The sequence below is a fragment of the Furipterus horrens genome, unplaced genomic scaffold (assembly GCF_987537825.1).
Source record: "Furipterus horrens unplaced genomic scaffold, mFurHor1.1.pri manual_scaffold_10, whole genome shotgun sequence".
NCBI classification, from domain to species: domain Eukaryota; kingdom Metazoa; phylum Chordata; class Mammalia; order Chiroptera; family Furipteridae; genus Furipterus; species Furipterus horrens.
Window position 1 is genome coordinate 101,850,925 of NW_028327180.1, and position 25,387 is coordinate 101,876,311.

The window sequence follows — 25,387 nt, forward strand, 5'->3', positions numbered from 1 at the left end:
TGGGCTCCCCCCCACCCCCGTGGCCGGAGGGCCCAGCAGTCCCATGGGGGCCTACCTGGTGCAAGCGCAGCCCTGGTGAGGCCACCCCAGGGGAATGTGGGTCACAGGCGCGGCGACCCCGCCGGGACCTAGACCGGCTTGGAGTCTCACTGTGCGCTCACGTGGGTGTGCGCCCACTTGCCTGTGACCCCCCCACGTCCCTCCACTCCCTGAAGTTGAATAAAGAAAAAGGGAGAAATCAAAAGGGTCACACCTGAACTTCAGCCATGGAGGGCGGACAGGTCCCATGCTGGTTTTATTTTTGTTCTGTTTTTGGGGTCCCCTTCCTAGCCATCACCCATCCCGCTAACCTCTCCGCACCCCTTCTCACCCCTGCGCCTGTGGGCCTTGGCCCCCTCAGGCCCTGCAGCATCTTGGGGGGCAGGGAGCCCACAAAGCCCGGTCGGGCCCGGCCCCTGCGAGGCTGGGTGAGCTGGAGGCCAGTGCGGCTGGTGATGGGCCGCCCCAGGCCTGGGCGGTGGAAGGCCTGAGTGGAAGCACCTGGCCCTCCCAGCCCGCCTCACTATGCAATTCCAGTGCAAGCACCGTTCCCCTCCCCACCCAGCACCCTGCCCAGCCCGGGCGGAGAGTGGGTGGCAGCTCCACCGGGGGCCCCGTGGGGGGGCGGTCGGGGGAGATTTGGGTCAGCCATATGGTCACGTGCTCACGTTTGCTGTACGTAACCGATCTCCCTGTAGTTTCGTTGAGACTCCAACCCTCCCGGTCCCCTCCCACCTCATTTAATATCCGAGCTGACTGGGGACTGAGGCCTGAGCCATGGGTCTCTGACCTCTGACCTCCCCAGGGCCATGGCTGGATATGCTGTCGCTGTGTTTTGTTTTTTCCTTTTTTTCTTTTCTCCAAACTGGGCTTGGGGGTTTGATTTTTATATCTTTGGGGCTTTATTTTTCTTGGCAAATACTAAAATCTCATCAATATAATTTCTGTGATTTCTATTCAGCTTGGGTTTCATGTTTTAAAATAAATAAATTTTGAAAAACAGCTCTCTCTTCCTGAGTTGTTCTGGCTCCCGCCCGAGTCTGCAGGCAGGGTGGGCGCGTGTGTGAACCCTGGGGCTGGGGGACCCCGTGGGGCGGGCAGCGGAGCAGGTGTTGGGGGTGGGGCTCCTGGTCCGTAGCACAGCCACGTCTCGGGGACGGTACAGAAGCCTGCTGTGCAATCCGGATCTGCCACGGAGGGGCCCGAGGGGGCCTTGGTTACCGTGCAGAGACACTGCCACCCCCACCAGGAGAGGTGACAGGAAGGCCACGGAGGTCAGGTGGAAGAACAGGGGGGCCTGTCACCTGGGACTGTGGGAGAGCCACGGGGCAGGGACATGGGGCTCCCTAGTGTCCCCAGGCTCCCAGTCCACAGCTCGGGGGGAGCATCTTCCTGCAGTTGCCCCGGTGTGGGTGCTGAGCAGACGGCAGGCTGGGAAGAACAGGCCCAGCCAGAGGCTTGGCACAGCGAAGATGTGGCCGTGAGAGGCCAAGGGAGGGGAAAGGGAGACCAGGGGGGGTCGAGGGCATGACCAGCCCAGGATTTCACCCAGAGGAGGACGTGAAGGGTGAGGGAGCAAGCGTCCAGTGCGGTCAGGAGCTCCGAGGGCGGCAGCTGGGCAGAGAGGAGGGGCAGGCAGGGCGGGGCCTGCTCCTGTGGGTGTGCAGGGCCTGGGGAGTGGCCGTGGAGTGGGACCGACCGAGGGGCACGTTCCCGGAGGACAAGAGAGCAGGGCAGGGCTGGTGGACAGACTGTCAGGGACCCACCGTAGTTCCCGATGGGCTGGGGGCCGCCTGGGGACCTGCGTTCCCAGCAAGCTGCTGGCCTGGGCTCAGCTGGGACCACCAGGTTGGAGCAGGAAGTGAGGGGTCTGTCAGCTGAGGTCAAGGATCTGGGGACTCCGCTGGGCAGGGCCATGAGAAGATACAGCCTCCAGCCCTGCCCCAGAGCCTCAGGACAGGACAGTGGCAGGAATGTCACACATGCTGCTCAAACCAAATATTGGTAATTACATTAAGATCATGGTGCAGGTCTTTAAGAGCAAGGACGGGGCTGCAGGCTGTAGAGAGGGTCTCCCATCCCTGCCCCGTGGGGGCTGTGCCCATAGACCTGGCGCCAGGCCCCTGAGAAAGTGAGTTTGGAGGGAGAGAGAAGCCACCATATCTGGCCACCAGCTGGCGCCCGAGGTCCGTGGTGTGCTGTACACAGCGGGGACCCAGAAACCTGTAGGGAGGCCATACGGGGCTCCAAGTCCCCAAACTCAGTGTGGCAACCTCCAGGGCCCTGGCCCTCCTGGTCATGTGTGCCCAGCCCAGGGCTCAGAAAGGACGGCCAGGCTGGGGCTAGGCAGACAAGCTCGGGCAGCAGCAGGACCAGCCAGCTGGTCTGGCTAAAGGCTGCGGCTGGCGCTGGCCACCCTATTGCCATTGGACCCTGGCCTCAGAGAGGGTAGGACAGGCCCCAAACCATAGAAGGCCCGGCTTGCTGCTGGTTGGCCCCCGGGGCGAGGGTCCCAGAGGCCCCAGCCTTGCAGGCATCTTGCTCCGAGGGGCTACCCCACACCTGTGCCGGCCGGCCGGGTCCTGGAATGCCCCCCTCTGGGCTCCGCAGCTCTGCAGAGCCGCCCCCCTGCCCCCCCCCCCCAAGCTCAGATGCCTCTTCGGGGAAGCTGGTCACGTCAGCCCAGTGGGAAGGAAGTTCAAACTGAGCAGAGGAGGTCCTCGGCCCCTCCCAGACCTGGCTGCCCAGAGCCGGGGGGTGGGGGGGAGATAGGCGGGGAGCACCAGCAGCCCCCCGCATGGACCAGCAGCTTGGGAAAGGTGAGGCTGTGGGATGGGGCGCCCCTTGGGTCAGTCAGGACTCCACCCAGCTGGCCACTCCCCAGTGTGTGGGGGTTGGGGGTGATGATGCCACCGGAGGGTGCAGCCTGCCAAGGTCCTCTCCTCGGACTCCATGACTCATCTCTGGGGGTGGGGGCGCTTGCTCAGTTCCCGTGAGCCCCCAGGGGGCCCGCTTCCCCTTCTGAGGACAGAGAGCTTCCCTCTGTCAGCGTCTCCTTTAGGCGAGGACAGGGCCAGGTGACCACTAGCCTGGGCCCCCCCGGGACCCCTCCCAGCCTCAGAGCACCAGCAAGTAAGCAGAGGCTCTGGGAGGCACAGGACCCCTGCTCCCCTGCCCGGCACCCCTCTGCCCTGTTGTCCCCACCCAGTGCTCCCTCCTCGGGGGCAGCTGGAACAGTGCGACTCTGGTAAGGGCTGCACCCGCCACCCCTGGGCCCCAGGGCCCCGCCAGCGCCGTGGAGGGGGGCTGCCAGCTGCCGGGGGCCACACAAGGCCGATCGGCTCGAAGCACCTCTGACTCACCCGGGCAGGAAGGAGCCCTGGGCCACTTCCCCTTGCCACCCCGAGACGAAGCTGCTGCTGCGCCCTGCCCCCACCCCTGGCGTGGCACAGGGCGGTGTCCGGAGGCCACAGGGGCCCTACTGTGTGACGGCCGGGGGCACTCCTTCCCTCCCACTGTTCCGGTCACTCCAAGGCCTTCTGGAAGCGTCGCTCTGCTGACTCAGGCCTGTGCATGACAAGGGGGGGTCTGGCCCTGGCCAGGTGCCTACCAGGCAGGGCTGTGAGGAAGATGGAGCTTGGGGGAGCTGATGTGGTCCGGGACTGGGGGAGGAAGTGGGGCTGGCCTCCTGCCCCAGTAGGTCAGGGTGGGGAACGGAGACCACTTCCCAACGTGTTGATCAGGGCAAGCTTGGGGCAGAGTAGAGGCAGGAGCAGGGGCAGGCTGTAGGGCCTGGGCAGGCAGAGCGGTGGGGGGCGGGGGGCGAGGTGGGGGGAGGAAGTGAGGGCTGCCCTGGCCGCTGCAGGGGACGGGCAGGGAATTCCCCAGCTGCAGGGTGCAGGCAGCCTCCCACCTCAGGGCAGCCTGGATCCTGGCCCAGCTCTTGGGACCCATCCAGGGTGGGGAGGGGACAGAGCTCTTCCAGAAGGGAGGTCAGACAACAGGGCGGGGGGAGGCCAGGGTCCGGGGCCCGCTTGGCCTCCGAGTTTGAACTCTTCAGCACCCCAGCTGCCCGACCTTGGACATCCCCCATGCCAAGCCTCAATGTCCCCTCTGCAATGGGACAGGAATGTGGCCTCTGTGGGTGTGTCGATGGGTACGAAGCCAGGCCACAGCAAGTCCCCTCTCTGCTCCCCTCCCCACCACGAGCGCAAACCTCAGAGAGACCAGGATCCCCAAAGAACATGGCCCCGAAGAGCACCTTTATTCACAGCAAAGGACGTCACCATAGCAACCACGCTTGATTCCCTGAGAACTTTTCCCTCATTGTTTGCTCCACTAGCTACGTCTCTGCAGAAAGACACACAGAAGACAGAGCGCACACCCCGGGCAGGTGCGCACAGCGGGCAGCGGGACACGGGTCCCTGCGGGGACCCATAAATACACACAGCATCAGACATCCGCATCAGCCACAAAGGCGACCTCAAGTGTGGCTTCTGCTTCTTCTGGTCCACAGAAAAGATAAAGTAACACCCTCCCCCACTCCCCGAAAACAGAGACAAAAACAGCCCCCTTTTTACTCACCCTCCTGAAAAACAAGCACAGTAAAAACACTGTCACAGTATTCACAGACACGCCCACTGTGGGCGACTTGCTCTCTACTTGGGAGAGGAGATAAAACGCTCAGCTCTGACTCCCCGTCTCGGGGAGACAAAGGGAAGAGAGGGTCAGGAAGACCCCCACACAGAGGGCTGGGGGAGCAACGGTGCGCCCGGCCACCAGACCTGGCGGGGGCTCAGGCCAGAGCTCAGAGGGAGGAGGAGGAGACTGGGCCACTGCCCCCGAAGCGCAGCCCCCTGCAGGGCTCCCTTGCTCAGGGGCTCGGAGGCGGGTGCCCCGGCTGAGGGCAGGGTAGCCCTGACGCCTGCGCTGTCCAAGGACCCCGCAGAGTAAAGCACACCTGCCCCCAGGGTGACCCCTGAGGAAACAGCTCGTGCGCCGGACTCTGGCCGCTGGCACACAGGGCCACGCAGCTGCCCTGGCAGAGCAGGGCGGCCAGTCTGCTACGCAGACAGCACACAGGGGCACGGCCCTGGGGGCACTGGGCAGCGGGGCCAGGGCAGCACAACAGGGTCCCCGGGCCCTTTGGATACCAGGGGCGCCCGGGGACGGGGTCTCAGCAGAGGCGGCTAGAAGATGGCGGTGCGGGGACACCAGGGTGTGTCTGGGTACAGGAGGCAGTGGATGGAGCGGAACCTGTGGGGAGAGTGAGGGGCTGGTCTGTGGGGGGCGGGGACCCTCCTCCGCCCTGAGCAGGAATCCTGGGGGCACGCTTTGCAGCCCAGATGCGGAGCGACATCCGGCTCCTCAGGGTCCTCACCTGGACGGGTCAGCCTCCACCGAGAAAGGCCCCTTAATATGGACCGCGTTCCGCTTGTTTTCAAACATCCCGTAGCTCAGGGTCACCTGCGTGGAGAGAAGCAGAGTGATACCAGGCGGGGCCGTGACGCCCGGCTCCACCCAAGGCTGGCCATGCGGCTCTGAATGAGGGACCAGCCTTGCCTTTGCCACCTCAGACCAAGAAGGAAGGCCGATGAGCCATGTGGCAACACACCCCACCTGCTCTGGGCACCCAAGAAATAAGGGGCAAAGCACTATGAGCGCGAGACGACCCACTGAGGTAGGAAAAGACCCAGAAGGCACAGAGCAGGTGTGCTGGGTGGCCGAGAGGATCTGAGTGGGTCCACACCGGTGGGGAAAGTGGGGGTCTGGGCGGCAGCCACCACCAGGGCCTTTCCTGACCTCCCTACTCTGACGGCGGCCCCGCGCCCACTCCCTCTCCCGCCGGCCCTCCCGGTCGGTGCACCTGCTCGTGGAGCTCGGCGGTGGAGACCTGCTGCAGGCTCTCCAGATGGGAGTGGAAGAGCCCGCTGCGGGTGAGCGGCACGCCCAGCAGGGCCTCCACGATGTAGCCCACTGTGCAGTCGTCCGGCAGCCGGATCCGCTCGGCCGTGCGCACGAAGCGGCCCCCGCTGTGGGAGCGAAGGGCTGCAACGTGAGCAGAGGCGGGAGCCTGCGGCCCACTGGGAGCCGGGCAGGGCCCCGCCCACGGAGGCCGCGCAGCGCAAAGAAGCCCCGTGGGGCGGGGCGCAGACCCTGTCTGTGTCCCTAAGGCGCTCTCCCCTGACCCCGCTCCCTGGTTCCCAACACGGCACCCGACCCACACCAGCCCGATGACGCTGGGAATCGGGAGTTGCTGGCGCAGCAAGGGGCCCTGCCTGGTGGCACTTGGCCCTGGGTGCTAACACCCTGGTGCCTGCTGGTGGGAGGTGGGCAATGCGGGGACCACAACTCCACCTGCACGGGAGGCTGGGGTCACCCCTCCTGGGAAGGTGAACCAAGCCAGACGCCACATGAGGGACCTCAGGACCTAGGGCGACCTGGCCAGTCAAGCAGCCTCACCTGGCCCACGGGCTCATCCTCAGGGCCAACGCTCGGCTGATGCAGAAGCCAGCTCCGCCCGTGGCAAACCAGAAGTGAACGGGACGCTGCGGGACGGGGGCAACGTGGTGAGACCCCCCCGCCACCCCGGCTGGAGAGGACCCGCAGCCCCCCCCACCCCGGCTAGCTCAGGCCCAGCAGACAGACCGCTCACCAGCTTGTTTGTGCTGAGGCGCTCGGTGGCCTGGATGGGCCGGTCCAGGCTGGGCTTGCCGATGTACACGTCCTGGGTGTGGGGGTAGCCGGCCAGCAGGCGCAGCAGGGCCCGCACGTTCACGTAGTTGTCATCGTCCACGTGGCAGAACCACCTGCAGGCCGGGCAGTGCCGTCAGGGCGTCCGAGCGGGGCCGCGCTGCGCAAGGTGTGGGGGCTTGGAGGGAGCGCGTTCCTGGGGCCCCGGCCCGAGGCCCACACTCACTTCCTCCCCGATTCGATGAAGTGGTCGTACTCCACCGCCATCTTGCAGGACAGGGCCTGGCGGCTGTGGGCGGCTGAACAGTTAGTGTTGACCACGTGGGCTGCGGACGAGGGGCAGGGGCCACAGTTCAGTCTCAGCCGGTTCAGAGGAGACGGCCTGGCCTGCGTCACACAGCAGCCCAGGAGGACAGAGCAGCGGAGCGGGTGGCCGTCTGTCCCAGGGAGCCTTGGACGCCTCCAAGCCGTGTGTGCCCTGCTTTGGGCTTCCTGCTCAGCGCCCCCCCGCCCCCCGCCTGGGCTAGACACAGGCCGGGCCATGCCCCCCCCCGCCACCCCCCCCCACCCCCCACCCCCCGCCCTGCCCAGTCCATCCCGCAGTCCTGCCCCGCCTCTACCCATTCAGGCGGCTTTTTCCCAGCACCGGCCACCTGTTACTCAAAGGGGCCACCTCAGCTCCAAGGGGCCAGGAGCTGAAAGGGCCTCATTTACATGAGAATTGGGAGGGGACAAGTGGCGGGGCGGGGCCCTGAGCAAACCCGCTGAGTAAACTGCCTGTGGCCTCTGCGACCTCTCTGGAGGGGAGGAGGATGGGGGCGCGTTTCCTCCTGGGAGTGGAGCCCCCCTCACCTCCCCGAGTCCAGGGCTCACCCATGCGCCTGGCCAGGACCTCATCTTCCCCGTCGGTGAAAATGAACGTCTGGAAGAAGAAACAGGGCCTTGAACGGGCGGCTCCATGTCTCCTACCCCAGGCCGTGACCAGGATCCCAGGATCGGGGCTGAGCCTGCAGCCCAGTTGCGCCTGTGCCCCACCCCTCCTGGGCCTCAGTGTCCCCAGTACACAGAGCGGAAGCAGGGCTGGGGCTTATGCAGACCCCGCCCCTCCCGTCGGCAGCTGGGCCCAAGGTCGCCCGGCAGCTGTGTTGGCACGAGCCAGGTGGGGCACCCACCCGCCGCCAGGTAACCGATTCAAGGCCCGCCCAGCGCACCTGGCGGGACTCACACCCTTATTGACACAGCGCCCGACCTGCGACCTGCGGGAGGGGCCGAGGGTGGTGGGGGCACAGGCGGAGGAGGTCGGCTTTGGGAAGCCAAGTCTCAATCAGTGGCGGACAAAGGCCTCCGCTGGGCGGCTGCCAAGTCCAAGCGGACAAAGGGCCTGGAGGGAGGATGAATCACCAGACATTGTCCGCCAGCTTTGTCCCGGCCGCCCGCGGGCGAGGGGCGCCGGGCAGGCCTTAACTCGGCCGCGTTAAGTGAGAGTGGCCGGACTGCCCATTACCATACAGCTGGCCTGGTTAACCGGGCCAGGCTGGCGCGGCGTCCGGCGGGCAGGGGTGCGGCCGCAGCACCGCAGTCCTCAGGGCTGGGCCATGCAGCTGGGGGCCCCCGCATCCCTGGCTGTGTGACCGGTGTGACCGGCGGGCAGGTCGCCGTCGCTGAGCCAATGCAGCCACCCCTGTTCTCTGGAGACACTGACAGTCCAGGCAGAGGCAAGAAGCCCACGTGCCGCTGCCCACGAATCCGTGCCCCCAGCACCCACGCCACCCAGCAACCCCCTCCTGCCGCTGGGACAAGGAAACCCGGCTGGAAGACAGGCCTGGCTTAAGCACATCAGACTTCATCTGTGCCAGCCCAAGGCCACCCCCTGCCAGGATCAAGCCTTGGAAGGGATGGGGGGCTACAGGGCGGGGCCCGGAGCTGCCTGCGCCCGCCTGGGCCCGTCAGCACAAGGGAGGAATGTTCCTTCTTCTGCCCGGCCCGCCCAGCGCGTGCCACCGGGGCGCACCCAGGCCCGGCTGAGTGCAAAGCCTGGGGCCCCAGTTCGGGGGGGTGGGGGGCTGCTCTGAGCACCAGCTGCAGGAGACTCCCCACCTCCACGCCCAATAGGCCTCGGTTTCCTTGTGTGCGAACGGGTCTCAGGGAAGGCCTCGCATGTGCAGGCCTGGCCCCAGTCCACACCCAGGGACTGAGGGCCCACCTCGGGGTCCCTCTCCCCCAGACAGCCCCAGCGCCTTGCCAGTCTGACCCCAGATCTGAGCACACACGCAATTGTGGCCACAATCGGGGATCCCAGGCTGCTCTGTGTCCCCCATCCCAGGCCGTGCTCTCTCCACAGCCTCCCCACACACGCATCCCTCCTCGGAGCCCGCCAGACACCCCAGGGCAGCCCGCACGCACAGACTCGCACCCAGGCCCCCCCACACCGCCTGCTCCCCAGCGTCTCGGCCCAGGAATGCCGTGGGAGGCTGAGGCTGGCCCGTGCAGACGCTGGGTTAAAAGGAAAATGCTTTCTTAATGAGATCAAGTGAGGCCTGTTCGCCCGCGCTTCTGGCGCCCTAAAAACCGGGCCCAAGGCTACAGAGATTGAAGTCACCTTTGTTCCGGAGAGCCAGGCCCCGCCTGAGGAGGAGTGCTTGGGAGGGTGGGGCATTGCGGGGGGGGGGGGGGGGGGAGTACCGGGCCTCCTGTCTCCCCACATCAGAGCAACCAGCAGAGGGGACGGGCCGCAGGCCTCACCCACCGCTAAGAGGTTGTTTCCCGCTCAGCACAACGGGCGTACCCAGAGCGCCCACGTGCGTGGTGCCAAGCGCCCTTGGAGGTGGATGCCGCTGCTCCCCAAGTGTACTGGTGGGGAAACTGAGACTAGGTAGGGGCAGCCTCCGGCCTGCGGTCAGACCCTTGGGCAGAGGTGGTGCTCATTCAGCTCCCTTGCCTTCCCGGGGCTGAGACGCCCTGGCTGCCCCCCCCCCCCCCCCCCACTTCCCTGACAGGGGCAGGAGGAGGAAGAGCGGGCGGCAGGGCGGGGGGGCGGGGGGGGCACCCACAGGAAGCGGCATTGTTCCTGGAGCTGTGGTTCAAAGAAACACAGGATGCCAAGCGCTCCCTCAGCCATTGTGGCCGCTGCCACCACAGCCTGGCCCGCTCCCACGAGGGTGAGGGAGGGCCCTGTGGGCCAGAGGCCCGGCCCTCCTCCCAGGCGTCACGGCCTGGCACAGCATGGCCGTGCCGACCAGACCCCCCAGTCACTGCAGTTGCTGGAAGGGGCTTGAACATCCCCTTTGCTTGTGCGCACGGCGCCCGACCAGCCCTGTCCAGGCATTTTCTACTCTTGGTCTAGCTCAAAGGGCGCCTCCTCCAGGAAGTCTCCCCTGCCCCCCACATGGGTCCGATGCCCGCTCCCAGGCTCACACAGCCTCTCCGGGTTTCCCCACTGCAGTCCTGACTTCCCTGATTCTCCTCCATCAGATGGGTCTGAATCACCCTGCGCAGGACTGGAAGAGGCGGACCCTGTGCTGTGGGCGCTCTTGCTTGCCGGGACACATGAAGTGACCCTGGGGGCAGATCTGGCCTTTCCCAGCTGGCGTGAGCCATCCGGATGGAAACCTGCACAGCTGGGCACTGGGAGGAAGCGAGGGCTGACGCCCTCTGCCTGCAGGCTTGGCCGGTCCTCTTTAACGTATTGTGAGGTCACTGCTTTCCCTGGTTCAGAGATGAGGAGACTGAGGGTCAGAGAAGCCCCAGGTTTTGCCCAGGATCACCCAGCTTGGCTGCGACGGGTACCTGCAACCCTGACCACATCCCTCCTGCTGGAAAAAGCCCCCAAAGTCCAGACAAGAGGTGCTCAAGGCTGGTGGAAGCCCAGAGGGGGCTGGATGCTGCCAAAGGTCACACAGCAGGGACGCAGACTGTGGGGGAGGGGCCTGGCTCCGGGATGGAGCCGCAACAGGACTGTCAGTCAGGGATGGGGAGGGGGCGACGGGGGGAGCCCCTCATCGCCAGGCAACCTGAGTGGCCAGCGCTGGCGGCGGTTCCCATGGAGCGCATAGCTGCACACAAGAGGCCGGAGGCCTTTCTCGCTGGAGAAAGGGGCTTTGTTACCTTGCCCAAGAGGCCGGCGTGAGAGCCGCCCCGCGCTGGGAATCCTAACGGCCCAGCCGCCAAACAAAACCCGCGCCCCCACCCGCCAGCCCCCGCTGAGCCCCTGGGAAAGGCACACTGTGTTCCCAGGGGGCTGTCGTGGGGTTCCCAGGGCCCCCGCCCCATGCCAGGACCGAGCAGGACCCGGCCCCCTAGCCCTCGCCATGACCTCCCCAGGGTCCTGCCCCACAACTGGGCTCAGCGAAGCCAGCAGGCCTCCAGCCTGGGGGTTTAAACCGGGAGGAAGAGGTGTTGGGTCTTCTCTGAGCACCACCCCCCAGTCAAGGGTCCCTCATCCTCACCCCAAATACCCTGTTAGTCCCTTGAATCTCAGGGCCACCCCTCCCCTGGAAGGGCCCACACTGTGCCTGGCCTGCCCCCGCTCAACTGTCTTCAGCCTCGAGGGAGATTTTCAAAGTGGGGTGTGTCTGCTAAGCATGTGTAGGCAGTACAGCGCACAAGCACAGGCTCCAGGCTCCAGGCTCCTGCACTGTGGGGAGCGGGTCTCTGCACACACCCCCAAACTCAGGGCTCTCTTTCTTTTGAGATGTGCTCTCCAGGGCTCACCAACCTGGACTCCAGCTCCGATCATCTTCAGGAATGACTGTCCCCCACCCCCTGCAAAGACTCGGGGTTGGGAGGGGACCTGCCCTGTGCCCAGGGACCATAACCCCCATTCCATCTCTAAGGAAAACATCTTCCACCTCACAGGAGCATCCAAACGCAGAGTGGATGCTCCAGGGAGAATCTGCCCTGGGGAGGTTTGGGGACCACAACGCCCTATGAATGCGCTCTGTCTGAGAAGTGTCAGAGGGCGCCAACCCCAGGCACTGGGAAGCTGGAGAAGGTCAATGCGTGCCATCCAGGGCTCCAGAAGTTTGCTGGGGACAGGTCCCTTCCCACACTTCCACAACTGTCTGGGGAGAGTGGTCACGCCAGGAAATCTGGACTGGAAGGGGATAGACTGGCGTCGCTACCTGCACAGATTCCCAGTGGCTAAAATACTGCCGGTAGCTGGGCAAGACTGGGGGCCGTCCTACCCTGCCCTCCCGCCTGCCCAGGCCGTGGGGGCTCACCATCTCCTTGTGGCGCGAGACCCAAGTCTCCAGCAACAGGTCAAGGCGCGCGCGGTGGAACTTTTTGGTGGTCTTCACCGCGATGAAGACGTCGTGGGGCGCGAGCGGCTCCGCCTGGGGCCGCGAGTGGCCGTCGGCGGGACGGGAGGCGCCCCCGGGCGGTGGGCCCGCGTCTCTGCGCGCACGGGTGAGCAGGCTGAAGTACTCAGACAGACTGTGCACCTCGCGGGCGAGCGCTTCAGGCGCCGCCGCCGCCTCCAGCCCTGGCACCGGGGCCACTCCCACGGGGCCCGTCAGGCTGCGCAGCGCGCGCCGGCCGCGCTCGGCGGGCACCGGGGGCGGCGGCGGGTCGGCCGTGAGCACCAGCAGGCAGGCGAGCAGCGCGCCCGCCAGACCCAGCAGCAGGCGTCGGCCGCAGCGCTTGAGCATCGTGGGGTGCGCGCTGCCCGGTGCGCCCAGCCCGGTGCGCGCTGCCCCACACACCCGCGCCGAGGGCCCCGGCTCCAGCAGCGCGTCCAGCGGCGCACCGCCGGCGCCCTGCCCTCTTAAACCCCTCGGCCCTGGCTCCGCCCCCTGGGGCGTGGCCCTCCGCGAGGCTCCGCCCTCGCCACGCGCTCACCGCCGCTCGGGGCGGGGCCTCGCGCGGAGTGCGCCCTGGACCCTGCAGCGCCCACGTGGGGCCGTGGCGGGGGTCTGAGAACCAGCCGGAGGTCGCCGCAGACCCCACCCTCTATGCTCTGGAGCACCCCCACCGCTCCCGTGTTGTCCCCGGAGGGCCGCCGAGGGAAGTGGGGCTTTGAGCCCGCGGTCCCGCTGCCAGCGCCGGCGGAGGCTGCACCCTGGCGTCCAGCACGCGGAGGGGTGAGCCCTCGGCGCCCTGACCGGGATTCTGGGACCGGGACATCGGGCTCCACCGCCCTGTAAGGGGGGCCCTCTTGAAACCGGAAAACCGGCGTTAACGCTGCCCTTCACTCCCCAGCCAGTAACCAGGGACACGGATTGACTTTGTGGGCGCTGTCTTCAGGTGCCGGCGGGTTCTGTACCCCAAAACCCGTCGTAACCTCTCAGCTCAGGCCGACGTGTTCCCAAGGAGAGTAAAGGGTGGGCAAGGGCTCCGGCAGAGGCCAACTGGAGAAGAGCTGCTGCCGGCGGTGACTTTCCGAGGATTTCTTTACCCGCCCACCAGCAGCTCGGTCCCGGGGCAGGGCGTCCCGGGCTGCCGGCGGCCTCCCGGCGTCTCGGAGCCGTGTTGGCGGTTCCCGGGACAGCAGCTCTCCCCGCGCACTCCCCGCCTCTGCCTCTCCGCCAGGACTGAGGCTGGAGTCTCGAGCCCCTGCGTTGCCCTCGCACTCACTTCCTCCCTTGCACGTGCGCTCCCCGAGCCTGGCTGCCTCCCCGTGGGACGGCAACTGGGGCAGCGCCGGGCGGCCCTGCCGGCGCGGGTCAGGGCGGCGGGTTTTAATGTCCCGGAAGGCCGTCGGCACGTGAGCCTCGCGCTGGGAGGAACACGAGGGTCTAGCGAGAAAGCACCTGTCACCAATTCCACCCCCAGCCGTCGAGCTAATTGCCTTGAGTCCTGGCCCAACATGGGGTCGCGGTGCGGGAGGGGGGGGGGGATCAGTCCCCGGAAATCCTCCAGGCGCCCTGCGGCGAAGAAACTTAAAGTCGCCCCTCCCCGCACGGCATGAAAGGCGGCCTTCCGTCCCATTTGGCCCTCCCGTGCTCCGGCAGATGTGGCCCAGCTGTGCCCCCGCCCCGCCTCCCCGGCACACGGCGGCCGCCAGCCCCGGTCCTTCCCACGGGCCGGCCGGCCCACCCGCACGAGCAGGGGCGGCAGGAATGTGTGCCTGCGGTCCGGGCGGAGGGCGAGGGGTGAGGGCTGGGAAGTGGCCTCGGGCCCCTAGCGTGGGATGGGGATCTGAGTCCCCCGCCGAAGCAGCTTCCGGAAGCCCAGCGGGGGGCGGCTCTCCGCTCGGCTGCACCTCCTTCCCCTCCCGCTCGGCCAGGGACCACCAGGTTCCCCTTAACGCTCACGGCCCAGTGGGTCCTTCGCTCCCCAGCGCTTTCCCTCCGTCTGCGGTGGCATTTTTAGGTGTTTACACCCCTCTGCCTGAATGTCCACGGCAAGAGAACAGGCCTGCAGCATAGTGTGCGCGAGGCAGGGATGTGTCTATTTATTTATTTAGCAAAGATGTATATGGAGAAAACGGTCCCACCAGACTCCTGCGCAGGGGCAGTGGCCCATTTGCTCTACGGGCCCAGTCCCCTCTGCCATGGGTGGGCTAGGGGATGGAGGTTCCCAGGACCCTTCCCTGCCACCCCCACCCCTCCAGGTAATTAGCAGGCGCCACCTCAGTCAGGCAGATGCCTGAGCAGATGGTGCCGGCTGTGCCCAAGTGACAAGTCTCCCGCGGTGTCACCTCCTGCCATAAACCCATCCCCCACCAACCAGAGCCCAGCCTTGGAGCCTCTAGGCAGCTGGAGAGGCAGAGTGGGCAGGAGAGAGAAAGAGCCCCGTGGCTGGTGGGTCACCCCCAAACAGCCTGCTGTGCTCTGGCCCAAAGGGTCTCTGCGCTGCCAGGCTCCTCGGCCCACCAGCAAGTCCCCTCTGCTTCCAGTCTGGACTCAAGACAGAGCCTCCTCTACCACCTTCTCTCCCCTGGACCTCTTGGGCAGCCCCCAAGCCCCCATCTCCTGGTCTCCAGTCTACCTGCCTATTTATCCTCCACAGAGAGCCACTCAGCTCTAATCGTATACATACACTCCCGACACACACGGATCCAGCCTCCCCAGGGCTCCCCTTGCCTCAGTTCCAGCCCTGGCCTGGTGCCCCTGTGCCTTTACCTAGCCCAGTCCCCATTCTTGCTGTTCCCTGCTGTACCTCCTCTTCCTCCAGCCCAAGCACCAGGGAGCCCCAGACCTTGACCCGCGCTGTGCCCTGTTCCTGGGACACAGGTGAGCAGCAGCCATGTGAGGGGTGCCCACTCACTCTGAGTCTTCTGCAGGAGGCAGCAGGGGCCGCAGCACACAGCTATGCCACCTCGCCCCCACTTGACAGGGTCCTGGGAACCAGCTCCTATGTGGCCACTGCCCCGGGATGGGGTTCCCCGCAGCTCAGGGCACCCCTGCTTCCTGTGACTCATCCCCCCAGCTTGTGCCGCACAGCCCCCGACCCATCGGCCCACAGGGGAAATGTGCCCATCGCATGGGCCAGGTGCGGCTGGGCAGGGAGTGAGGGGCGGGAGTGACTGGACAGGGGGCTGAGATGGGGCCACCAGCTTGCCACTCGCTCCAGGTTGGGTTGGGGGGCCGGCTTGGTGGGAGTGAGGGACAGGGGCGGCTGCCTGTCTGGGAACAGCAGGACCGAGCCTTACAGCATTCTTGTGGGGGCCGTGGGCAAGAGCAATTCCATTTCTTTGCTGTCAGGAGAATGGAATTTCGTGGTGACTCCTTGAGGTCTGAAAACTGTAAGGGGGCGTCCGGCCTAGCCACCCTGCCCCCCCAGGCTCAGCTCCAGCCTGAGGCTCCCCTGCCCTGCCCTCACCCTAAGCCCAAAGGCTCCCTCCAGGGACCCACTGGGGATGGGTGGGGGGCTGCTGGGCTCAGGACAGGAAATGGCGCTGGAGGGTTGGTCACGCTGCCAAGGAGCCCTTTGGAGCCTTGGGGTGCTCAGGAAGGGGGCTGGGTGGGGCACTGTCCCAGGGCCATGCACAGCTCACGGACACAGCCCAGAGCCTGGGAGCCTCTGGAGCCCACCTGCCTTCCAATCCCAGATGGACCTCTCGGCTTTAAGCCCTCGGGCCTGGGACCGCCCTCTTCCGACCCTCAGTTTCCCCTCCCATAACAAGGATGACCTACAGTCCATCTCATGAGGTGTTCCTGGGCAGTAGGTCAGACAAGCAGGTGGCCTGCCCCCTGGGCCCGGGACTTGGGTCCGTGCGCCTCTTGGGCAGCTGACTTCTGCTCAGCACAGCCCCACCACCAGCCTCAGTGAGGGGCCCCTGGCAGCCAGGTGGCTGAATGGTTTGAGATCTGCCCAGTGAGGCAGTGGGGAGGTGGCTGAGGAAGGGGACCCACGTGACCAGTGAGGCCCGTTGACCCTGCGCCGCTTCCCTGTCAGGCTCAGAGGCGTTGCTGTGACCCGTCTGAGCTCAGGCCCCCTTTCCGGGCCGGGGCTCAGCCGGCCCCAAGGGTTCCGGAAGCCCCTTCCCCATGGGCTACTAGAGGTCACGGGCTGTCCTCTCCGGGGTCCTCTCTCTCCTGGGAAGATCCAGGAGATATAATGGGTGACCCATTAACTTGAAGGAAGTCATCCGAGGCAGCCCCGCTTCACACCCTGGGAACAGCCTCCTGCTGCCTGCAGCGGACAGGAGCGGGAAGGCATGGCCCCAGGTCCCTGCGAGGAGGTGGTGGCAGGAAGGAGAAGCTGGGTGCTGGGGTCTCACAGTGCCCGCTCTGACTGACCTAACGGCAAATCCCTGCCCACCCTCGAGCCTGGGGGCCCCCTAGATGCCACTGGAGACCCCAGCCCAGAGGGATGATGGAGAGGGGTTGACTCAGAAGCTCTGTGGCAGGAGGAGGGGCACAGGGGACAGCAGCAGCTGGTCCCTCCTCCTGCAGTTGGGGTGGGTGCTGCCCCATGAGAAGAAGAGGCCCCACCCGCATGCCCGCCGACTCTGCCCAGAACCCCTCTCCCCTGGCCCCCTTCTGTGCAGTCTTGGCCCAGTCCCTTCTCTCTGTGGGTCTCAGGGATGTGGCTGGCGCTGCCCACCCCGGGCTGGCTGGAGGCAGGCGCTCTGCAGGCCTGGAGCGCAACCTTGGGGCCTCGTGTGGTCAGAGTGGCTGGGCTGACTTGACCTAGGGGATGGAGTACAGCTTTGGGGGACATCTGTCAAGGCCAGCCAAGAACTACCTCTTTTGGGAAGTCCTCCCCAACCCCTCTGCTGCCCCCCATCTTGGCACCGACCACATGAGGTTGCAAGGGCCCATTTCCCTGCCTCCTCCACCCACAAGCCAGGAGCTCTGGGGTGGGGGGGGGGGCTGGCACAAAGTAGGTGCTCAATAAATGCTGGCTGAACAGATGGATGGACAGAACAGATGGAGGGGTGAATGGATTTACGAATGGATGAGATGGATGGACAGACGGACGAATAGATGGGCAGGTGAATGGATGGATGGAGGAATGGATAGGGTGAACGAGTGGACAGAGGGACAGGGTAGATGGATGTGGATATACAGACACACAGAGCCCTAAGGGAGTGTTCCCCTGCCTCCACGCCCGTCCCCAGCCCAGGGGAATGTGGGTCTCAGGTGAGGCAGCCTGGTGGGGCAGCCCACGGAGCAATAAGTGGGCACGGGGTGGGGCCTGAGGGCAGGGCTGTGGCGGGTGGCAGGGGTTGATGTCCATGGCAGGTGACCATGTGCACACCCCGCACTGGGAGCACTTCCAGACACCCCCTCCAGACGGCCTCAAAGGTCTCACTCAAACTGGTGATCTTGCAGACCGGACGTGGGGGTGGGGAAAACGGGGGCTTGCACTTGACCGTGCAGGCTAACAGCTGCCCCTTTTCCTGGCAGCTCCGCGAGGCCGCCTGCGCCCAGGCTGGACGGGACTAATTTGATTTGCACCCCCAGAGCAGAGTCCTGGTCACCAGAACTGATTACCGAGGTCCTGCAGAGACCAGATGCCCACCGGGGACACGCCAGAGCTGCTCTGCCCCCGCCGGCCTTTGTCTGGCCAAGAATGGTGGGCTTGTGCTTCAGCCAAGGGCGGGCTGCACTGGTGCCACCCCACCCCAGCCGTGACCCGGTGCCCATGTCGTGGGACCAGCCCCCTGGGCCTGTGAGAGGAGGGGCTCCAGGCCAGATGGGGTAGTGGGGGTCCATCTTGGCTCAAGGAGGCCCTGCTCACTGTGATCCTGGCTTATCTCTCTCCCTGACCCCAGGCTCCTCCTCTGTAGCCCGGACTTGGGGGGACAGGAGGACATGGTGGTAGCAGACACCCCAGGCTGCCCTGGAAGGGAGGGATGGAAGCGACTACATGCCATCACGTCCACAAAGAGATAAGACACCACCGGGGGACCCGGCCACCTACCTGCCTGTCTGTCCGTCTGCCCGTGCACCCACCTGTCGGACAGCATCCCTGGGCACTGGCTCCACACTGCTCTGCCTGGCAGGGACGTTCAGGAGGTGAGTCGAAGCAGCCCCAGCTCCATGGAGATCATGGTCTCAGGGGAAGACTGTCAGACAGGGGTGGGCAAGGGCTGGAAGATGGGTCAAGGCCAAGTGTGCCAGGGCTGGGGGGTGAGGGGGCTTCGGGAGGGGCTTCTAGGGAATACTGGAAGGCCTGGGCAGGCAGAGGCTGGTGGACGGCGGTGGTGTGCCCTCGCAGGGGGTGGGCAGAGGAGCGGGGGAGATGCGGCTGGAGAGGTGCGCCTGCGAGGCCATGGGGAGCCGCAGGAAGTGTGAGCAAGAGGGACGGGGTGCGGGTGCATGACAAGAGAAGCCCCTCGTAGTCCGGCCCAGACAGCCAGTCAACCCGGAGCCCCCTGCATGTCTGTCTGTCTGTCCCTCGGGGCCTGTGTCCTGAGGCCAGGGAAGGCGGAAGCTGGGGCGGGCGGGCCCTCTCAGCCTTTGTTCTCCCTGCCTTCCTCGGAGGTCCTGGCAACAGCCCGGCTCAGCCCGGGGGTATTTTCAGAGCCAGGCAGGGCCAGGCTGCTGAGGGGGGTGAGCCAGGGCGCCAAGGGTGGGGGGCGGCCGTGGGGCCCCGACGGAGGCTGGGCTGAAGCCAGCTGTCGGAGGAGCAGCCTCAGACGCCCACCTTCAGGGCCTAGCCTGGGGGTCTCAGCCTCAGTGGGATTAGGGGACCCCGACTTTTGGACAAGATCTGGAGCTGTTTCCGGTTGTCATACCTAGGAGGTCAGATGGGCCTGGCTCATCTGGTGGGTGCAAGTCAAGGGCACTGCCAGACTTGCTACCACGGACAAGACAGGCCCCGGCAAAGCACCCACACGCCAGGAGCTGAGGCGCAGCCCTCGGTTGGCTCTCCCGCCGGCCCTGGGGCCCACAGCAGACGGCACGTGCTGGCAGAGGCCCAGGAGTAGCTGCCCCCCTTCCTGCGGGAGGTGACAAGAGGGCAGAGGACGCAGCAGAAAGGGCTGCCGGGACAGTCCACCAGCCCGTAGGGAGAGGAAGGATTACACCGGGGGCTTCCGGGGGTGGCCTTGGCCTTGGCCTCAGCGGGCCCGTGGGGGCTGGGACGGGGCCAGCTGCCTGGGCGACGGTCCCGGGCTGGGTGAGGGCAGGGGCTGCAGAGCGGGGCCCTCCTGCCTCTGCCACCGCGCAGCCTCCAGGTGGCTGCGGCCCCAGGACGGACGGGGTGGGGAGGGGCAGGTGGCCTCCTTGGATGCTGTTTGCTCAGCCGAGGTTTAATCTCCAAAACAGGAAGGCTGTATTGACAGAAGCAGCAGCCGGAATTGTGATGTGCCTGCCAGGTTAGGCTCCGCAGGCCCCCCCACCCCCGCCCGCACACTGGGAGGCGCCCCCTGACCCTGCTCTCAAGGTCAAGGGCTCCCACCCCTTCCCACAGCCCCTACCAGTGCTGGATGCCAACCAGGCCTCCCAGGAAGCGAACTCTATCCCCTCTGCCCACTGCAGGGAGGGCTGAAGCCAGAGGGCGGGCGGGGGACAGGAAAGTGGAGGGTTGGGGTGTCCAGGGTCACAGGCCCAGCAGGGTGTGTCTCCCGGTCTCAGTTTGTGAATGAGGAAGCTGAGGCTCAGGGAGGGAAGTGAGCTGGCCTGGGTCACACAGTGGGGGTGGCCTGCCCCCCGCCCCCCTCAGCTCTAAATGCTTTGGTGGAATGCCATCCACCCTGCCGTCTGGCTCGGGGCTCAGCATGCTGCAGTGACCCTGGGCCACCCTAAGTCCCTGGCTGCCAGAGGAAGGGGCAGGACCCGCTGAGTGCGTGGGCATGCCCCTGGTGACGGCCGCTCCTCCTGATGGCAGTGTCAGCCCAGCAGGGCGGCTGACGGGGTGGGACCCAGGTTCAGGGTCGGGTGAGAAAGCCACCCTCAGACCGCCTTGGGGGACGCCTGCCCTCTCTGGGCCCGTTTGCTGCCCTGGCTGCTGAGGTGGGTGGGCCCTGGGTGGTACTTCCGGGCCACTTCGCACACTCAGGGGCCAGCCCTGAATCCTAGCTACGGGCTTCTGGCCTGAGGCCTCTTCCGCTCCCTGCTACCCAGGGAGGCCAGGCCCTGCCCCGGGCATTCAGCGTCTGCCGCTGCCCCAGCTCCCTCTGCCCGCTCCCTGCGTGCCCCTGGGTACCCCCTGCCCGCTCACTATATGCCCCTACACACCCAGGCTCGGCCAACCAAGGTTCCTCAGGCCTCCCCAGCCCTGCCTGCGCCCACCTCCTTAGGGAAGTGTTCAGGCTCACTTCCTTCACCCCTGTCCCTGGGACCCCCCAGCACCCAGAAGTCCTCGAGAACCATGGCAACTGAACAGAGATCAGGCTTTGCTGGACGTGCACAGAGCTAGGAGCCTTAAAGAGTGAAGTCACAGATGGGAAGATGGAAGCCCTGCCTGTGGTCAGCCGAAGGTGACCTGCATCTGCATCCACCCCTGGGAGTGAGCACCCCCGTGTGTCTCCATACCCCAAGAAACCTGAGCTCCCCTTCCCGCTCAGGGGGGCCTGTGAGAGGCAGAGGCAGGCAGGCAAAGGTGCACTGGTGACCGGTGTTGGGACAGAAGTCAGAGTCACTGCTCCAGAAGGAGCCCCCAGCCAGGCCTGACTGCCCCTGGCTGCCCAGGAAACCAAGGGGGGCCGCAGGAGATGGGTCCCAGAGACAGGGGAGTAGGGCGGCCCGGCTTCCACACCCCAGCCCACAGCGTGGCCCATGGACACCTCTCTGTGTAGGAGAGGAGAGGGTCCACAGTCTTGGCTCTATCCCCAACTCGATCTGGGGGTCTTAGGCAGGATGTTCCTTCTCATCTCAGCGACCCCCAAACACGGAGGCCCTCCTTGGGACTCTGGGGCTCGTCACCTGTCCCGCAGGGGTAGGCACCCCAGGACAGACCTTCTTCAGGCCAGGGCATCCTCAAGGGCTGGCTGCCTGCCTCCTGTCTCGTCCCTGTCTGCCATTGCTGTCACTCTATCCCAGTGACCCAGTTTCCCTCCTTGTCTGTGTCGGTGGGGTGGGGGACGCTGGGCAGACAGTGTCCCCTTGGAGGCGAGGGCGGTGGTGGATCAGGTGTCTGGGGCGGGCCGTCTGCCGGCTCAGGGCAGAGGCCACAGCTTTCAAGTCTTCAATGGCCCAAGATTAGTTTCGTCCCCTGGGAGCCCCTGTTGTGTGGTCATTGTGACAGCGTGGGAACTGAGGCATCCGGGGCCAGACAGGGACGCGCCTCCAGCCCGCGGGGCCCGGGCGAGGGCTGTGGGTGTGCTGCAGGGTAGCGGCGCCTGGGTACACACGCACTCACCCCCACAGGCCCTGGGGACACACACAGCCAGCCGCACCAGTGGATGGGCGCACACGGGTCTGCAGAACCCTGCAGGCTCCTTGCGCTCCCAGCCCGACCCCTGCCAGGGCCGCTGCTGAGCAGAGCGTTGCTGGGTCTCAGCGGTTTCTCCTTGGGCAGCGCTGGCCCTGCCCCGTCCACCCCGCATCGGTGAGGCTGTCTCCAGCCTCTTCCGGCCTCCCCCCAGCCTCCTCCAGCCCCTGCTCAGGCTGCAGACTCACCCTCAGCTGACAGTGCCACGGGCCACTCCCTGCCGGTGATGACAAGGATGCAGGGGAGACGGCCGGACCACGGCAGGGCCTCGCCGGAGGCCTGCGCTTCCTTCCTGAGGCGTCCTGTGTGGGGGTGACAGGTGTCAGCTGCCCAGGCCTGCCCACCTCGTCCCCACCGCCCTCCAGCTTTGGTCTCGAGGACCTGGCTTGTGGAGCCAGACACACGTGTGTCTGTGCACGTGTGCAGACGTGTCTGTGCCTTCACACGTGCACAAGCCTGTGTGTGTGCGGGTCGGGTGGGGTGTAGTGACTGCGGGTCTGCACGTGCGAGCTGGCAGATGGGTGGCTGTGTCAGAGGACACGTGTGTCCACGTGCACGCTTGCCCGGGGCGGGCCCCTCCCTCCCGCACAGCTGCAGGCTCGGAAGGGGGGGCGGGTCGGGGCTGCTCTCACCCCTGCTCCCCAAGGAGGCGGCCAGGCCAAGGTGGAGGCTGAGGCCCAGCCTGAGCGCGGGGCGGGAGCCGGGCCAGGGTGTGTTTCCTGTCCTACTGGCGGCGGCACCTTGGGACGGAAGGTCGGCCCCGCCTCAGGAAGGCACTGCGGGAGCCAGCTCCCCCTAAGTTCTTCCCAATGCTGCCCCCCATCCCCCGCCCCTCCAGGAGCCTCCCCCAACCGCTGCTGCAGCCCCAGCAGGCTCCACCCCTAGAGCGAGTGATCTGGGAGCCTCTGGCCCGTGGCCTGAGCGCGGCATTTCCGGGACAGGCCCGTGAGGGCCTCCCGGTCCTCCTGCACCTGTCTGCGCTGAATCCCTACCTTCCTGAGAGCCCAGAGCCCCACCTGACGTACCCCCCGAGTCCTCACTGCCCTAAGGAGCAGTCGGGGACCCCAAGGTGGGCAGGGTTTGCTTAGGGACACATAGGTAGCCCTGGAAGGGTGCAGCTGGACCCTGAGGAGCCCAGCTTCCAGTCCCAGAGCCTGTGACTGATGCCCACACACCATCCCCGGATTGCTGGCTGCGGCGTGTCCTGGCTGTGCGGCTGCTCTGGGCCCCACTGAGCTTGACTCTGGGAGCAGCGGGGCTTTAGGGCAGGACCAGGCACGGTGGCCCCTCCAGACACAGCGGGAGAGGTGGGGGCTGAGGGGCAGCCCCTACTGAGGCTGCCCGTAAGCAGGTACTGAGCAGACTGCTGGGATGCCCACCCTGGGTCACCTTGGCCCGGCCTGAGCAGCCACCAAATCTTCCCCTTCATGGGGACCTGATCCAGCATCAGAAACAGCAGGTGCAAAGGCACTGGGGTCGATTGCGACCCCTTGCCTGTCATGGAGCATTTCTGTGGCACTGTCTGCGAGCCAGGGCTGTGCAGGGGCGACAGATCAGCTGTCGGGGCACAGGGGCGAGGGCCAGGCTGCTAGGCCATGTCCTTTCTTGAGGAAACAGAACTTGAGACAGGGCAAGAAGACTACCTGGGAGGGGGACAGTCCACAGGAAGGTGGGTGTTGAGAGGGACCCATGGGGGCCGCAGAAGGAGCCCCCAGCAGTTCTGGTCTGTGTGCCCCAGAGGCCTGGCAGGCTGATTCCGCCATGGGGCCGAGGGGATGATGACCCTGATTGGGAGTCAGAGGCTTGTGGAGAGTGTCGGGGGGGGGGCCCCCAGCTGGGCCCCTCCCCAGGCCTTTGCCCCTCCCCCATCACCTGCCAGGTTCTGGGACCGGAGCCTTTTCGGATCTGCTGTCCCCCACGTGACTGTCCCGTAGCTGCTGTCACAAATGACCACAAACTGGGCTCAGATCGGTGCTTATTGCCTCCCTGTCCTGGAGGCCAGAGTCTGTCGGAGGCCAGAGTCTGTCCGAGACCAGGGGCTGGTTCCCTCTGCGGCTCAGACGGAGCATCTGCGCCCAGCCTGTCCCAGCTCTGGGGGCTGCTGGCCACGCTTGGGTCCCTGGGCTTGTGGAGGCATCACCCCAGTCTCTGCTGTCATTGTCACCTGGCCGTCTTCCCTCAGTGTTTCTGTGTCCTCTCTTCTTAGGACACTGGTCGTCGGCTGTAGGGCCCGTCCTGAATGACCTCCTCTCAATCACCTTCACATCATTGCACCTGCAAAAACCCTTTCTCCAAAGAAGGTCCCCTCTACAGCTCTGGGGTTGAGGTCTCGGACTTACCTTTTTAGGGGGGCACCACTCAACCTAGGACATCCCCAGACGCCAGGGATCTGGAGGCTGCATCTCCCGGCACTGCAGCCCCCGACAGAGCAGGACCCCCAGACACAGAGAGCCAGGAGGGGCAGAGAGCCCACCACATGGTGGAAGTGGGGATGGTGACTTAGCGAGCAGGCAGCGCCGGCCTGCCCACCAAGAACTCGGCCTGCAGTTACCACCTCCGCGCAGGGCGGCAGACAGACAGGCTCCCGGCTCTGTGGGCCCCGGTTCCGGGGGCTGCAGGCACCTGCCCGGCAGAGGGGTCAGCGATCCCCACCACGCCGCGCTCCGCCAGGCCTCTCACTAGGAGGACATCCCCGCTCAGCCCTCAGGCCCAGGCATGCCGGCTGGGCCCAGGGCTGCCCCGTGCCTGCCCACAGCAGGAGGTGCCTTCCGGCCCGGCTGTGCCCATGCCAGGCGGGGTGTGGACCGAGCAGAACCCCCAGTGGCCTCTGACAATGGGCGGAAGCCTGGCTCCCAGCTCACCCGGCCCCGGGGTGGTGGGGCCGGGACTGAGCTGGGTCTGCGGCTCCCGCGCCAGAGGCTTCCCTGGCTCTGGACGGTGGGGAGGGGAGCTTGCCTGTGTCCCTAGGAGCACTGCTCGGGGCCCGACCCCCATGTGTGAGGTGAGGCCGTGGCCCCGAGGGCCCGGGGCTGGCTGCACACACAGGGACTGAGACCAGGAAACGCCCAGCCTGGTCTCCCGGCCCCGCAGAGGAGGGTCCGGCGGCCCAGCTGGCCCAGCAGCTGCCGACCCGCTTCCTCGGGGGCAGCCGGTGGGAACGGGCTGCATCTCTGCCTCCCAGCCCCTGGGCAGCTGCCCCCTGGGAGGCCTGGTGCTCGGGCTCAGGTGTCCTGCACAGCCGGTTCCTCTGCCTCTTCCTGTCCATCCATGGAGCCAGAAGGAGGGTCACTCCCCAGGGGCCGCCAGTGAGGCGGGTGGGGTGGCCGTCTGGCTGCAGGCAGGCCAGGATGGCTCTGACACCATCTCCAGCTTCCCCGGGGCGGGGGGGGGGGGCGGGGGGGGCGCCCAGGTGTGTCCACAGGGACATTCCCCCGAGGCCCCTTCCCACGACCCCTATGCCTACCCTGCAGGGCAAGGCCAGGCCTGAGGCCGCGCCCATTCTGCTGGGGCCCATCAGGGGGTCACGGGCTGAGGGGCAGAGTGGGCTCCCGGCCAACTGGCCCAATGAGGAACCCTCACTCCTCAGCCACGGGTCCTTCTTGGGGGAGGTCAGGATCAGGACCCCATTTCGTGGGCAGGAAGGCTTGGCGCCGTGAGGGTCCCGCCCAGCCCCTTCCTGCCGCGTCAGACCTGCCCTGGGCGTCACCGTGGGCCTTGCTGCAGACCCCGCCGCGGCCCCAGCTTGTCTCTCGGCCCCACGGAGCCTCGCTATCAGGGTTTAAATCTTGGCTCTGCTAAGCCTGCGTGCGGTGACCTCAGCTGAGTCACATGACCTCCTGGTGCCTTGGTTTCTTCAACTGCCTACGGGGACACTTACAAGGTCTGC

General features: G+C 66.2%; 1 protein-coding gene across 1 annotated transcript; it reads right to left on the reverse strand.

The window, feature by feature from the left end:
- Window positions 1–5,059: 5,059 nt before the first annotated feature.
- Window positions 5,060–12,459, reverse strand: LFNG (LFNG O-fucosylpeptide 3-beta-N-acetylglucosaminyltransferase). The gene is given in 9 exon segments (XM_090288682.1): window positions 5,060–5,126; window positions 5,176–5,295; window positions 5,420–5,505; window positions 5,906–6,071; window positions 6,502–6,620; window positions 6,623–6,848; window positions 6,959–7,058; window positions 7,606–7,654; window positions 11,952–12,459. Coding segments are annotated over 8 exon segments (1,242 nt in total). The 5' UTR covers window positions 12,381–12,459; the 3' UTR covers window positions 5,060–5,126; window positions 5,176–5,228.
- Window positions 12,460–25,387: the final 12,928 nt, after the last annotated feature.